Here is a 16,752-nt window from a genome sequence, read left to right as displayed (position 1 = left end):
CAGACAGCCAGCATGCCAATACTGAGTTCACATTAGAAACTTTCTGTGTACTATAGAAAAGTGATCACTTTCCTCAAATGTGATTGCTGGAATCGGTATAATGGCACGTGGTCACAACTCGGTTTCCAAATTTCCATTACCAACTGCTGCAACAGATATGAGGAAATGCTTTGGCTCCCCCGTAAAAAAAAGAAGAAGGAGAAGAAGAAGAAGAAATGATACCGAAGTCAAGGACTATCGGATTTTTGTTAAGGGGTTGTCTATGCAGACACCTCCACCTGTGAACCTGAAGGAGAGCAGTAGCGTCCAGGTGAACAAAGAGCCCAACCTGGGTCTTGAAATTCTAGACCATGCCACTGCTTAACCCCTAGGAGGAACAAGGCTGCCCTGAAGGGGCTTATGTCATGCATTTGGGAAGTCAGGATGAAATCTTCTCTGCTTTTCAGAGCAGTAGAAGTCCAGGACATATGGGGGAGGGAAGGAAAAAAAAAAGGAACACTTGTTTCCATAGAGAAATGGGGAAACAAGACTAATAAAGAGGAGGTAAAAAAAAATTTAACTACGTATGTTGAAATAAGCCCAACAATCATCATAAAGAACATTCCAAGCATTTCTAGATTTAGCCACGGTGTCAAATAAGTAAGGATGTTGTGAAACGACAAAATCTTCGTTCAAATAAGTTTCAGTGTTCTCCAATGTATAATTTAAGTATAAATTTGTATGTTGTTTTCTTTGCCTATTTTAGGTGGATTGAGTGAAAGTTTTAGCTTTAAATAGTGGCACGGTATGAAGGACTATATTAGGTATCAAAATGAAGAATGCTGGGAATATGTACGTTGGGTAAGAACTAGAAGTGAGGTCGTTCGGGTAGGCATTTTGCCGAACAAAAAGGCAATAGATATCAACCCCTATTTTGTTGTATAATTCAGAGATCTTAAAGGTTTTAGTTCTAGGATAGACTCACTTTTTTTCTGATGAGAGTTGTAAAGCAGATTGTTAAAAACCCAACAATCTGGATATCCTGTTTCTTAAATTCAGGTACATTTTTAAAAAGATTTTATTCATTTATTTGTCAGAGAGAAAGGGAGAGAGAGAGAGCACAAGCAGGGGGAGCAGCAGGCAGAGAGAGAAGCAGGCTCCCCACTGAGCAGGGAGCCCGATATGGGGCTTGATCCCAGGACCCCGGAATCATGACTTGACCCGAAGGTATCGGCTTAACCAATTGAGCCACCCAGGTGCCCTTAAATTCAGGTATATTTTAAGGGAATATTGAAACTTCTAGTTGGGGGGCACCTGGGTGGCTCAGTCAGTTAAGCATCTGCCTTCGGCTCAGGTCATGATTCTGGGGTCCTGGGATCAAGCCCCAAATCAGGCTCTCTGCTCAGTGGGGAGTCTGCATCTCCCTCTCCCTCTGCCGCTCCCCCTGATGGTGTGCTCTCTCTCTCTCTCGTTCTCTCTCAAATAAATAAATAAAATCTGTAAAAAAAAAAAGAGAGAGAGAGAGAGAGACTCTAGTGGGAACTGTTATCCATCTGTCTTCCTGCCAATGCAAAGCATAAATATGGATTACTTGAGAGCATTAATCTTGAAATCCACAGAGATGATTTCCCTGAAATGAAAGGGGAAAAAAAATAACAACAACAAAAACAATGTATGTGTCACTGATTTTTTTTTACTGCTGCTAACACTCACCTAGCAGTCGCTACGATGTTTGTAGCAAATCCCTCAGTGGCCTCACCTGGTCTCCCTTCTGCGGTCAGTGACAGCCCCAAAAGCCCGCTCAGCCACTCACCTCCATGACAGGCTAGTTCCTGGACAGACACACAAAAAAGGGCATTTTGAAATCGAGACAACAAGGTCCTAGCATGAAAGTGGAATCACAATCTCTCTTGATTTATACGGTAACCACTGTTCATATATATTGACTTAATTATATTTTTTAAACAACTGGGTCACTCTTAGTGCACAGTCTAATAACGCCCTCGGACTCAATTCAGATAAAGTGATTTGGTTTCGCCAAATTGCAGAACTTCTTATTTATCTCTGTTAAAGTTTAATTCAGTCTATCAAGGTAATCTGTCTTTTTACTTATTGTAGATTCCTCTCTCACGTGTGTGCCTTCCGTAGACTTGATAAGCACGTCACTATTTTTTCCCAAAATAAAAATGTTGAAGACACACAGCCAGGGAAAGACACTCCTAAAAATGATTTTTCACTCACCTATGATTCCACCTACTACTTTCACATTTAGTCCACAGAGATACAATGAAGAATTTTGCCAAGTTTCTTGCCAAGACCTCGCAAACCATTCTTGCACTCCAAAGAAACAGCATGAACTGTTAGTATAAATGACAATAGTAAATAATAAATAATAAATAGTATGAAAATAATAACAATGCATTTCTTTTATCAGAAGTAAATAATTTGGGGGCGCCTGGGTGGCTCAGTGGGTTAAAGCCTCTGCCTTCGGCTCAGGTCATGATCTCAGGGTCCTGGGATCGAGTCCCGTTTGGGGCTCTCTGCTCAGCAGGGAGCCTGCTTCCTCCTCTCTCTCTGCCTGCCTCTCTGCCTACTTGTGATCTCTCTCTGTCAAATAAATAAATAAAATCTTTAAAAAAAAAAAGAAGTAAATAATTTTAACAATAAAAGATATCTATCATTATTACCCATTTTTGTTAGATCCAAAGGAATAGTGTCCTAAACTCTCCACTATTCAACAAAAATACCAGAAGTTTTGAATTATTATAAATTCAAAGTTTCCTCAAAGACAGTATTTTCCCCAATTGGCCCATTATTTTCTACCATGAGGTTTTTGTGTTTTTTTTAAGATTTTATTTATTTATTTGACAGAGAGACATCACAAGTAGGCAGAGAGGCAGGCAGAGAGAGGGGGAAGCAGGCTCCCCACTGAGCAGAGAGCCCGATGCAGGGCTTGATCCCAGGACCCTGAGATCATGACCTGAGCCGAAGGCAGAGGCTTAACCCACTGAGCCACCCAAGTGCCCCTCCCATGAGTTTTTAAAGAGCAAATTGAAGCAAATTTCTACCACCCCCCCTTTTTTTTTTTTCAAATTTCACAGAACAAGTAGAGTCTCACTGTTTGATATCTGAGACACATACAAACACAGGTTTGTAACAAGACAGGCAGTATGCTGTCAATAACACGGTCAAGGTAAACTTTGACATCGCTAAGCTATAGAAGCATTATTTCAGGTGCTCAAGAAGTACATGTGTCAGAAGATAAACGTGACTTTCTTTCAAACAGTAAGCAAGATTATTTAGCTGTCATAATTTCATAAATTAACACTGCATTGGAAATACATTAGAATAAACATACGTATTAATTTAAAATTCTGAGGTTTTCTAAAAATATCATCATCTGTAGTGATTGGTCTGGGCTTTAGCTAAATAAAGCTTTCCATTTGGACTGCTGCGGTAGCTGGGCAAAAGGATTCCTTGTCATAAGCAGACACTATTTTCGTATTAGTAGTTGAAGAATAAGTATGGGGTGCCTGGATGGCTCACTCAGTTGAGCATCAGACTCCTGACTTCAGCTCAGGTCACGATCTCAGGGGCATGAGATCGAGTGGGGTGTTGGGCTGCTTGGGATTCTCTGCCGCTCCCTCTGCCTGCCTCTTCCCCCCACCCCTATTGCTTGCAGGCAGGCCTTCTCTCTCTGTGTCTCTAAAAAAAAAAAAGAAGAAAAAGAAAAGAAGGAGAAGGAGTTAGAGAAGGAGGGAGGAGAAAAAGACGTAGAGAAGGAAGAGGAAGTAGAAGTGGAAGGGGAAGAGGAAGAGGAAGAGGAAGAAGAAGTAGTAGTAGTAGTGTATGGTCCTCTGTCAGTAGCCCTTACTTATCCATCCACAGGTTTAGCCTTCTCCCACACATTCTCCTGATAGTTCATTCTTTCCTTTAAACCCTGCCACGTATGAATCAGAACTTAAGCACTATGCTTAACGTAATTAACTGTAATGTGTTGAGGGGGATTATCATGATCTCAAATGATAGTTTAAGACATCTTAAAGGGAGATGCCTATTCTTTGCTTACAGCCAGGAAGGTGAAACCACTTTGGGGCATTTTTTAGTGTATTTGCTCTTGGAGCAGTCATTTCTCCCAACCCAAAATGCCTAATCTCAAAAATGACTCGACTGATCTAAGATCCTTTTCTGAGGGATTTTACAAAATAAAACACGCATAAAATGATCCTTATCTTCTCCTGCCACAGCATTTAATGTTTGTATCCATTTGCGTTTTAAGTTTGTGGGGCATCTGGGTGGCTCAGTTGGTTAAGAGTCTGACTCTTGGTATCGACTCAGGTCATGATCTCAGGGCCCCAAGATGGAGTCTGTTTCTCCCTCTCCCTCTGCCCCTTTCCCCCTGCTCCTGCTCTCTCTCATTCACACACTCTCTCTCAAATAAAATCTTCAAAAAAAGAAAATAAAGTGAAATGTTTGAAAGTTAAAAGTAAGAGGGGACGCCTGGGTGGCTCAATCGGTTGAGTGTCTGCCTTCGGCTCGGGTCATTCTGTAGGCTGCCTTTTCTTTAATTGGGTTCCTTTCCTGTGCGGAATTTATTAGTCTGATGTACTTTCACTTGTTTATTTTGGCTTTTGTTGCCTTGTTTTATTGTCAAATCCAAAAAACCATCATCAAGATCAATGTCAAGAAGCTTATCTCCCATTTTCTTCTAGGATTTTTATGGTTTCAAGTTTTATGTTCGAGTCTTTAATCAGTTTTGAATCAATTTTTGCATATGGTGTAAGATAGGGGTCCACTTTCATTCTTTTGCACACAGCTGTCCAGGTTTCCCAAACCATTTGTTGAAGAGATTATCCTTTCCCCATTTATTTTCTTGGTTCCCTTCTCAAATTAATGGACCACATATGAATGGGTTTATTTCTGGCTTCTGTATTCTTTTTCATTGATCTATGTGTCTGTTTTATGCCAATACCTGTTTTGATTAATATAGCTTTGTACTATAGTTTGAAATCAAGATACGTGATGCCTCCAGCTTTGTTCTTTCTCAAAATTGTTTTGGCTGTTTGGGATCTTTTGTGGTTCCATACAAATTTTGAGATTCTTGTTCCATTTCTGTGAAATACATATTTTGATAAGGATTGCACTGAATCTGTAGATTGTCTTAGGTAGTATGAACATTTTAACAATATTAACTCTTCCAATCCATGAGCATGGTATATCTTTCACTTTTGGGGGTCTTCATCCATTTCTTTAATCATTGCGTGATAGTTATCAGTCTACAGATTTTTTATCTCCTTGGTTAAATTTATCCCTAGGTAATTTTTCTTTCTTTTCTTTTAAAAAAAAAAATTATTTATTTATTTTAGAGAGAGTGCATGAGAGGGAGAGGCAGGGAAAGAGAAAGAGGCTTGATTTCATAACCCTGAGGTCACTACCAGAGTTGAAACAGAGCTGGACACTTAACTGACTGTGCCACTGAAACGCCCCAAAGATTTTATTTATTTATATATTTTATATAGAGAGAAAGAACATGTGTGCACATGTATGCATGAGCAGGGGTGAGGGGCAGAGGGAGAGACAGAATCTCAAGCAGACTCCACACTAACCATGGAGCTCATCTCGGGTCTCAATCTCACAACCCTGAGAGCATGACCTGAGCTGAAATCAAGAGTTGGATGGTCAACTGACAGTTACTCAAGCGCCCCTCTAGGTATTATTTTCTTTTTGATGCAATTACAAATGGGATTGTTTTCTCAATTTCTGTCTCTGGTATTTCATTATTAGTGTATGGAAATAAACTGATTTCTGCATATTGATTTTGAAGCCTGAAATTTTACTGAATTTGTTTATTAATTCTAACATTTGGTGAAATTTGGTAGAATTGTTAGGGTTTTCTATGTATAATATCATGTTATCCTCAAATAGAGACAGTTTTACTTCTTCCAAATTAGAAAAAAAAGTAAATGATTCTTTTAAAGGATCAAAGATTTGTTGCTCAAAATAGAAATAATGGTACTCTACAATGGTAGAAAAAAGGGGAGATACTTTCACTTAGGAAACTAAACAGAAATGGCTGTCGTGGGGATGTTATCACTGCAATTTGTCACACAATTCTTCGTGTGACATTTTATGGACATCTCTTTCCCCCAGCTGTCACCCTTGGGCTCTAAGCTGCCAAAGGTAATGAAAATGGATTTATAAGAAGCTAATTGTCACAACCTTTAAGTGTTTCTTTCCCTTAGGTGCACTAGCAATGACTTAGCTGGACTAGGAGACAAGTGTTTGATTCAACTATTTCTTAGGTCTATTTCCCCTTATCACTACAATGTGGGAAAAAGAAAATCACAATTAAAAAAAGGTCTACTGGGGCGCCTGGGTGGCTCAGTGGGTTAAGCCTCTGCCTTCGGCTCAGGTCGTGGTCTCAGGGTCCTGGGATCGAGCCCCGCATCGGGCTCTCTGCTCAGCGGGGAGCCTGCTTCCTCCTCTCTCTCTGTCTGCCTGCCTCTCTGCCTGCTTGTGATCTCTGTCAAATAAATAAATAAAATCTTTGAGAAAAAAAAAAAAGGTCTATTTAAGGAAGAAAGAAAAGTTGCCTAGAAAGCAGAATTCCTTTTCAATTCCAACATGTTGCTAAGTTGGGGATGGGATAATTGGGAGATGGGACAATCTGCACAAATCAATCTCATAAACCATAGATGCTCACTTTAATTTAAAGCAATAAAATAATGTCCTAGGTGTTTTCAGGGAAGTCTAGATTGTTTTCTTAAGACTCAGTCAAAGACAAAAGGGATGCCTCAACCTATTTGAAGTATTGGTGGATAAGAATGATGCCGATTTGAGTGAGGGTGGTTTGCTGCAAGGGGGAGGGGAATAGGTTTGATCCTGCTGCTGTCACTACAGTTGAAGGGGATGATAATGACATTGGTATAAATCATTTAGATGACTAGGAATAGGCAGAATTGGACTTTGAATCCAGGTTTGCCTGACTCCATGACCTTTCTTTCCAACACCACTCAGTTCACCTGTACCATGTGTTGCTATATTCTATTAATTCGTCACATGTCTCTTAATAATGTGCCTGACTCATCAGATCCCCATTAAGAATCTGCTTTCTTTTTTTCCCCAATTAGGAGCCCATTTGGCTTTGGATTTACATAATAGAAGTCAGTGGAATTTTTCCAGTACTTTTGGACAAATGACTTTGTTTTAGAAAAAAAATTGATACAACTATGAGTATTTAGGTGTATCATTAATCATTCTCAATATAAAAGTTAAAGACACCATGAAAGTAGGATACTAGAGTAATATTAAATCACATGACCATTTATTGTGAAAACAAGTTCTTTGTAATTAAATAAGAGAGTGAGTCACAGACTTTTAGGCTTTGGAATAGCTTCAGAAAGAAAACTATTTACCAGGTGATTGAGTTCTTCTATCCAGTATGATCATTTTTTTGTAAAAGATTTCATTTATTTATTTGAGAGGGAGAGAGGGAGAAAGAGAGAGAGAGAGAAGAGGGGTACAAGAGCAGGGGGAGGAAGAAGCAGACTTCCCCCTGAGCAGGGAGCCCAAACAAGGCTGGATCCCAGGATCCTGAGATCATAACCTAAGTCCCACGACCCTGAGATCATGACCTGAGCCGAAGGCAGATGCTCAGTCCACCGAGCCACCCAGATGCCCTAACAAGTATGGTCTTTAGGAAAAATCTGTTAAGTATTTGACTAGCTTGCTTTGTAAAGTCTCAAAGGGAAAATTGCTAATTTCCACATTAAACATGCTTTGTTCTGCAGGAAATTCTTCCAGGTATCAGGAAATTTGGTATAAAAGAATGTTTTGATTAAATTCAGTTAAAATTGGTATATTCTTATAAAAATAATCAATGGCCTCATGTTCTTTGTTCTTCACTGTTCATGGTTATGATTTATCTTTATTCCTAGAAATGATATTGTACATATTCTGATGCCAGCATTCATGTATAAATGTGGTAGATAATTTGTCTCCTGAATAATAAGGACCCATCTTCAGGCACCGTTAGCTCAGGAATGTTGGGAGGAATTTTGAGTTCTTACGTGAAGGCCGAGCATGGACAACCATGTCCTCACCATGAACTACAAGAACATGGACCACCCACTCGGAGGCATCTGAGGAGTCTCTGAGTCGGTGTCATAAACCAGTTATCATCAATTCAGAGAAACCATTCAGAAAAGTGGTTCAGGTAGATTTGTATGTTTCTAAATTCAGGGACTATAAAGGACAAAATCACCTACTTGGGGTATTTCCTGTGAAAATTGTAAAACAGCATATTGACAGAAAAGATAAATGTAATCAACCTAAGATAAGTCATTTGATTGTAACTGAACAGTAAAATAATTTGGCACTTAAGAATGCCTCTAATCCGGGACGCCTGGGTGGCTCAGTTGGTTAAGGGCTGCCTTCGGCTCAGGTCATGATCCCAGCGTCCTGGGATCGAGTCCCACATCGGGCTCCTTGCTCCACAGGGAGCCTGCTTCTCCCTCTGCCACTCTGTCTGCCTGTGCTCGCTCACTCTCTCTCTGACAAATAAATAAATAAAATCTTTAAAAAAAAAAAATGCCTCTAATCCTACCACCATTAGGGAGAACGAGACAGAGAAAGAGAGACACACATTGACCACTCAGTATTTATTCCAGAAAGAATGGTTCACATGATCCATTCCAAAGTAAATTTAGGTTAAGATCCCATGCATAACCTCGACAGGCATCATTTTTATTCTTGTGTCTAAACCATGTCTCTAAAAAATCTAACATCCTTCAAATGTTTTCCTACCACTTAGACCGTGTTTCCTTTCTTCTAAACAATACATGAACTGTGAATAGATCAATTTCAAAATAACCCTAGCAATTACTGGATTAAAATTATTCTATGGAAAATCTTTTGGGCAACTTCTCATATTGGCCAAGATAAAACTTCATCCTATAGTTTTATAGATGGTCTTGGTGCTTGAATTAGAGTCTACAAAAATAAAACGACTTACACAGAATCTTGGCCAAACTTGAGGAAAGGATTCTGCCTCTGCCTCTTTTCAGAATGGGATGCCTGATAAACAAAAGAACTCAAGCAGAATTATAAGACTACGAGCACAAAATCATGTTAGTGTCTGTGCATGGACAATCAAACATCTTCTTAGGACCCTCATTCAAAACTTAAATTATCTGATCTATTGTCATATGCCTGGGATAAATAAAGACTGTTCTGATCCATAAGAAAAAAAAAATGGATGTAGATAATCAAAAGAAGTTCAAGAAGAATTAAAAGGCTACGGACACAAAGTCACGTTGTTACCCATGCAGGAACAACAAACACAATGTAATGCCATATGCATATTGGAAATGAAAGCTGCTCTTATACAGAAACAAACTGATCGCTATATCCAAATTAGTATATATATAAAGTTCCTTTTTACATAAGACTTGGCAAGAACTGAACTTAAGTAAATGCAGCTCCACACCACCTGCTGAAAATCATTTTGACACCAGTGCACAGAGAGTTCTTTGATCTGTGGATTATTTACTGAGGTTCAAGGTAGTCTGCGTTTTATCATCGGTTTTCATTGTCTTGGCCCTTGTTCAATCCAATTTAAGAGAATACTTGAAACACTGTCTCTTCTAGTAGCATGCAAACACTCTAGGAATTTTGTGCTTTCCTGAATAATCTACGCTTGTTCTGTAGGTACAACCTAAGATACTTTTCCAGAACAGAACAAAAGAGATTAGATTCGCTTTAGTTTAAATTGTCCAAAGAGAGTTCTCGGTTGTAGATGTGTTAATGACTTTAGTACAAATAATAGAAATAGAATCACACATTTTTATGAGTCATCCAAGAAGACTTTCAGTTTTAGGTTCTTCTGGAAAGCTTAATCACCCTGGCTCTTCTTTTAACAACTTGGAAAATGTCTTGCCTGATTAGGAAGTTAGTCATTTCACATTCTGACATCTAAAACAATGAGAAGCTTAAAAACCTCACCAATTACATTTATAAGTAACAGGATACATCACTTTAAAAATGAAAAGCCCAAGGACCTCTGGCGCCTTTCTTTGTTCTTATTAATTTTATTTTCCTTTTTGAGTGGCAGATGTTTTGTAAATATCTGCCTTTGAATTCAAACAACAAATGTTGACAATTAGGTCTCTAGCCTAGTTTAAAAACAGTATGATTTTGTATTAGCAGGTTCTGTATTCTGAGAGTTGACTTTCCTTCTGTTTGATGTTTTCCTTAACAATCAGCATTATACCAAGGCAAACGCGATCTTTGTCATTCGGCTTTAAGACTTAGGACAGTTTTAAACAAAACGTGTTCTGGAACGGAGTGATAACGTAAAATTTGGGAAATGTTCTTCCAGTCCTCATTTTCTGGAGACTGTTTATTCCTTCTTGTTTTAGCAGTTGCCTCAGACTTGGTCACAGACATCCCCTGAGGCTTTTCTTTTCTATTTATTTTATCCATTTAAGGTTAACATATTAAGAGTTTTGCTACCGAGAGATTAAAATAAATATGTTTGATGGAGCTTTCTCAAGGCTCCTGGACTGACCACGGCTTTCCTCCCTGACTTCACTGGCATCTCTTCAATACAGGCCATGTTAAGGCTTCCAAGGAGAGTTTCCCCATGAGTTGCTACATTTTTCTGTGTTTTGGGGGGTGGGGAAGATCATGTGCCTCTTATTTGTATGCACTGAAAAATCAGAGATAAAATTCATCCTAATAAACTTTCCTTCATTCACTTTTTTGAAAGTCAATTGCCCTCGGGACTCTGGGATGACTCAGTCGATTAATTGTCTGCCTTTGGCTCAGGTCATCATCCCAGGGTCCTGGGATCGAGTCCCTCATTGGGCTCCTTGCTCAGTGGGGAGCCTGCTTCTCCCTCTGCTTTCTGTTCCCCCTGCTTGTGCACTCTCTCTCTCTCTCTGACAAATAAATAAGTATAATCTTAAGAAAGAAAGAAAGAAAGAAAGAAAGAAAGAAAGAAAGAAAGAAAGAAACAAAGTCAATTGGCCTGTGAGATTTTACTGTAAAATTCACAGTAACATTTAGTAACTCAGCATAAGAGACAGCCTCTCCAATAAGAATGTGACACTCAACACAATCAGGTACACAAAAACACTACATAACAAAGCTACCATCTATATTGTTTTCAACTTATAGCTCTAAAAAATTAACTGGAGTGACTATCATTGCTGTGATTTTATCCATTCTCTATCTTCACTGCTTTAGTATTGATTGAATACCAAGGTGTTAGGAATTTAATCTGTCATTAAAAAGAAATCCTTTGCCTCTTGGTTCATAATTATGTCTCCTGTCATTTAAGTGGGTCCCCCCCCCCATGCTATTGTATTTCTCCATTTCTCGCCAACCCTGGGAGAGAAGATAGGTATCGTTGTACTTCGTGGGTGTTCACATTTTATCATTATAATGTCGCAGTAGTGATGAACAAAACCGGGCTTTCTTTCTATAAGAGGTGATCCTGGATTGCCATATTGAAAGGAAATGATGGATAATGAATAGAGCCGACCACACGAGGACCGGAAGGATAGTCAGAAAGGACGAGAGGGCACGAACTCTGGCAAAGACAAGAAAGTCAGGGAGCTCATTGGGTGCACTTTCTGGAGACTGAAGGGAAATATATTTATCAAAAGTCCTTCTTGGTAGATCATGACAGATTTTTTCATTTCAACCTTATCCCCACTTAGCCATAATGTATAAATATTTTAAATTATCAGATGTTAGAGTGCTAATAAACATGGAAAAGGAAAGTGTGGGGCTAGAGAAGTTCATATTCATTTAACCACAGGTCCTATTCAGAGGCAAAGGCAGGGTGGTTGGGGTGAAACATCTCTTTCAGAGCTCTCACTCAAAGAATTGCTTCTTCCTATGACAGCATGTCCCTCCCCTTTGGTCTTGGTGTGTGGATAAGTAAGAAACTCTAAAAATGGCCAAAGACAATATCCCAGGGAAAGAACTAAGTCATCTCAGATATCATAAAATAATACACAATATCTTAAAACTTTTTTCTACATCAAGCCACATTCCACCAACCATTTCTAATGAATTAATCTTAATTGTTATACATCAAACACGTCATTGGGGAAAAAACACTGCATCTGGGGCTCCTGGGTGGCTCCGTGGGTTAAAGCCTCTGCCTTCAGCTCAGGTCATGATCCCAGGGTCCTGGGATTGAGCCCCGCATCGGACTCTCTGCTCAGCGGGGAGCCTGCTTCCTCCTCTCTCTTTGTCTCTCTGCCTACTTGTGATCTCTGTCAAATAAATAAATAAAATCTTAAAAAAAAAACAAAAAATGCTGTATCTAATCCCGAATCAGAAATAGGTTTTGTAGTAACTATTTCCTGCATCTTAAGAAAAAAAATAGGTGAATCTCATCTTCCTTGACTGTTTGCTCAAAAAATATGTTCAATACATTGACCCAATAATATATTGAATAATGTAAGATCATGATCTCAAATAAAATAAATTAAATAATGTTACAAATTGAATAATATAAGGGAATGACTTCGAAGTACCAGACTACCTTCCAAAAGAGGACACTTAACAACCAATTGACCCCTTCAGGCTTAGGAAACAAAACTGTTAGTATAAATGTAAAAGAAATTTAATTTTTAACAAAATTCCCTTCGACATCCGTGAGTGGTCACCATTAAACAAAAACCTGTGTTTATGTTTATGATCATGAACCAGTAGTGACTGAAGTTTAACTTGAATACAATTATAAATTCTGCCCCCCTTATTAAACCCTGATTTAAAATAAGACTAATGATAATGTGATATTAACTCACAGGTGCACCAGAAACAAGACAAAAACACTCTTTCATGATATTTTGTTCCACACATAGTGAACAGATTAATGCATCATTTTTTTTCTACAGGAAAACTGAAGACTTTAATAGCAAACCCTCCAAGGTCAAAATGAATACAGGTATGCTGTCTCTGTTAGTTTTAAACTCTTTAGCCTTCCTCTTTAAAAATCATCTTGGCCCCAAATCATTAAGTTTGGTACTCTGCTGATCTGATTAGTCTAAGTTCATTACTTAATTTCTTTGTCTTTGTACTTCAGTCCTATGACTATCAAATGTAGAATTTTCTGTTTTGCTATCTTCTCTTACTCCCTTTTTCCATTACCATATCTTGAAATTAACTCCTCAGGTCCCAGGAAAAAGTAGCATGTCATTTGATGCATACATTTGAAATTTCTCACTTAAAATAGGCTAAATTCATAGGCAAATTGCTCTAGTGGAAAATATTTAAAATTCCCCTTTCTATAAACACTTTATGTTAACATGTTAGCAGATAGAGTACCAAAGCTTCATGTGAGATCAGCTTCATTAATCTAGACCTGATACACATAAAGTCATAAGCATTATATTTTCTGAATGAAAACAGTGTCTCCAACTACCTTTAACAACATTGAGGTCTCTGAACTCTGTATTATATACAATTAATTGTAACAGTGTTTGGGACACACGCTAGGTACATATGAAAATTTTTTTCCATAGTAGAAATATTTTAACATATTTTCAGCTTTCCTCCCTGTAATTGTTATATTCTCTATCAAGTAATTCTGTAAAATAACTTACCCACTGAAATTCTGTAACCTATGTTCTAAAAAATGCTATTTCCTATCCACGGATGATCACTGGAAAGTTGTTTCAGCCAGTTAACTCCAATGCAAAGGAGGAAAGGTAGTTCAAGACCTTTTCTCACACCAAGCTGCCTGCCTTTTTGCTGTTGCTTATTATTAGCAAAATGCCCTAAGGGAGGGTTAATAATCATTGGTGGAACCAATATATCTAATCCCTAGATCAAGTGTAGAGACATGGACACTTGTCTTTGTCCATGAGTCTGTGGCTGTCTCTTAGCAGAAACCTACAGCAGTTGACATCAGCTGGCCCCCGAAAATGGAGTTATAAATGTGGAGAGCCACAGGCAAGATGAGGCTATTGGACATAGTAAAATTTATAAGGAAGGCTTGGAAATCAAGAGAAATGATAGCCTTAGAAATGGACCAAGTAAAGGCACTGGGACAATTGGAAATGTGGCAGGTAGACACTGGAAATGAACGCAGAAATACTTTTAGGCAAAGGGATTGAAGAAAGCAAAAAGAGTAGAGAGGAACAGCTGAACAGGAGAAGTCATGGTGTAAAGTCACTCCAGCAGAATGACCACAGCAGGAAATTATATTTGCTGATTGTTCTCAGGCATCTTCCCACAGATGTATGCTGAGGCTAACTTCCCAGGATCCTTCATTTTGTGGAGTGCTGATTTGCCTTTATATTATAATGCTGTATAATTGATTATATTAAATCTGCTGTATTCATTACAATGCATTCAGTAATTAATCTTCCTAGTCATAGAATGCAATCCCTAATAGCAAAGTAGGCAAAAGGAAATTTGTACATTTGCTTAGGTCCCTGGGGTACTTGAGCCAAATTACTGCTCCAGCAGCATGAATGTAATTCTCAAAAACATGCTCTCATTAAAAGAAGTAAGCTCAGCTCTATATGGAATGCAAATTTGCATAGTTATTTTGCTTGTCTGGGTGAATTTACACACGTATATGTATATAAAATATGATATTCAAACATACGCATACAAAGTCGATTACAAGTGACTGGAACCTTTTGTTTAAAACTCCAAAGTAATACTATAATGTTTCTGTAAAAACATACATATAAATATTGCTGTAGGAAGTTGATACATATATACATATACATATAAATATATACATATATACATATAAATATTATATATATACATATAAATATTGCTGTAGGAAGTTGAAGAAAGCATTGCTGCTCTATCTACAAAATGAAGTAGAAATTAGTTCCTAAATATCTGTACATAAAATTGGTCTTGGTTATCTACTTATCAATAATTGAAGAGATATATTACTATTTCAGTGTCCATGCATCAGTCACTAACAGGTTTTGAAAAAATATTAAGTTAACTTTTTCATTTTTAGTTAAATACATTATAGAAGAGCCAAAGAAATGGAATTCATTTTTCATACAAAAATACCTAAACAACGCATAGAAATATACAAAACATGCTGTATTTCCACTCTTAGAATTTGCGAACCATTGTTTTCTAAGGAAAATCTTGGCTCTTAAAGAAAGGAAGGAGAGAAAGGCATCAAATAATGCGTAGTGTGTGATTTACCCATGAGTGTTTCCCAGCAGCTGGAAATGGCTCCTAGGAGGCCTACAGCTGGATGCAAAAGTGGACCACTTTGCAGGCTGGGGATGAGTGTGAAGGTGAGAACAGCATCATGATTCTTTAGAATGACCTCCAGTGTGCAATACAGTATCCTCATTTTGAGATCTTAAAAAAAAAATCTTCAAGGAATAGCAGAAATTATCAACACATAAGTAAGTAGAAACAGAACAGAATAGATTGCTCTCTCCTAGCAATTTCATAAACGTCTCAACTTTTCGTGGGGAGCTCTGTATTAAACTGTTAATAAAAACTGATGCCCCATTCATTTTATGTAGGTCTGAGAATGGCTTAGAACACAGAAATTGTTTAACACAGAGGTTCCTACCCTTTCTCGTTTTACAGAGCCAAGATATCTTAGATATCAAGCCAAAAGAAATACCTAACTGTTCTATTTATTAATTAGTAGGGGCAGACAACTTAATAAGTACTTATGTTCTACCAACTGAGGAGCAATTTGAAAAAAATAATATACTCTAATAAAAAAATATTTTTAAAATTCTTTATAACCATAGTTACTCACTAATGGGATATGTTTGTCTGTTGGACACACCAAAACACCTCAGATCATGGAATTTGAGCATACATTGCCCCTCTCTTCTACTGGTCCAAAATTATTTTCAGAGGGTACTTCGCTCTTTGCCACAGTGATCACCCAAACCCAGCTTTTCAAAGATGTGATATCATGTCAAGGAAGACAATACAATCTATTACCCTGAAAATGGGAACTAGCTCAGGCTAGTGGTTCACAGTGTCTGATAGGTATTACTGTGTTCTCCTCAAGGACATAAAATAGCCTTCCCAAACCCTTGTGAATCTCCTGATGGGGCCCAGGGTGCCTCTGTGCAATTTTGGAACAATGTGTTTAACCAGTGACTCTGAATCTCCTCATTGTGGAATGTTTCTTCCTCATTCCTGATGGTTTTCAGATGTTCGGAGTTAAAAGAACTAGAAAATAAAATTTCTTAGAGGCCAGTTTCCACTTTCAACAGCCTTGACTACCCAGTTCTTTTAGACCATTGATAGCTGCTATCCACTACATCTTCACTGACATCACCTTTATCTGCAACACTCCTCCCTTGTAGCTATTTTTTTTTTTTTTGCAGTTTGATAAAATCCTATTGGTGCCTCTCATAAAGATACCTTTAGTACTGTATGTTTCTACCATTTCTGTCTTTCTGTGTTTGATCTTTGATTTATTTGACTTCACGTCTGTTGCTTCAAATCATTTTTCTGAATTCGTTATTGTCTGCATTAGGAAACTGTTAAACACATTTTTAAGAAATTATATTCTGATACCAGAATCACTCTACCAATGTTAAGTTCTACTGACCTTACTGCTTGTGATTTGGCCAATAATTCATTCAAATCGCACCTCCACGTACTCTTAAATTCTCTCACTTCCAATAAACAAAGTGGTTACTTTCCTTTCAGAAATAAAGAAAAAGGGGAAAAATGAGAATACCATGTGGCAATATATAATGATCATGTTATCATATTGGTGGTTCTATTATT

General features: G+C 38.0%; 1 protein-coding gene across 6 annotated transcripts in view; it reads left to right on the top strand.

Annotated features, from left to right (window-relative positions):
* The window catches only part of SORBS2 (sorbin and SH3 domain containing 2), a 208,057-nt gene that overhangs the window by 100,684 nt on the left and 90,621 nt on the right, over positions 1–16,752 (top strand). For 3 of the 6 annotated variants that reach the window (XM_080796663.1, XM_080796668.1, XM_080796664.1), the window contains exon 3: positions 12,894–12,943. The exons of the other annotated variants lie outside the window; for them this stretch is intronic. In XM_080796663.1, coding sequence (XP_080652789.1) covers positions 12,934–12,943 — 10 coding nt within the window. In that variant the 5' untranslated portion in view covers positions 12,894–12,933. The remainder of the gene's footprint in view (positions 1–12,893; positions 12,944–16,752) is intronic. 6 annotated transcript variants of the gene reach the window in all.

This window comes from Martes martes, assembly GCF_963455335.1.
Source record: "Martes martes genome assembly, chromosome: 2".
Classification (NCBI taxonomy): Eukaryota; Metazoa; Chordata; class Mammalia; order Carnivora; family Mustelidae; genus Martes; species Martes martes.
Note: the sequence above shows the minus strand (reverse complement) of the source record. Positions and strands in the feature narration are given on the sequence as shown.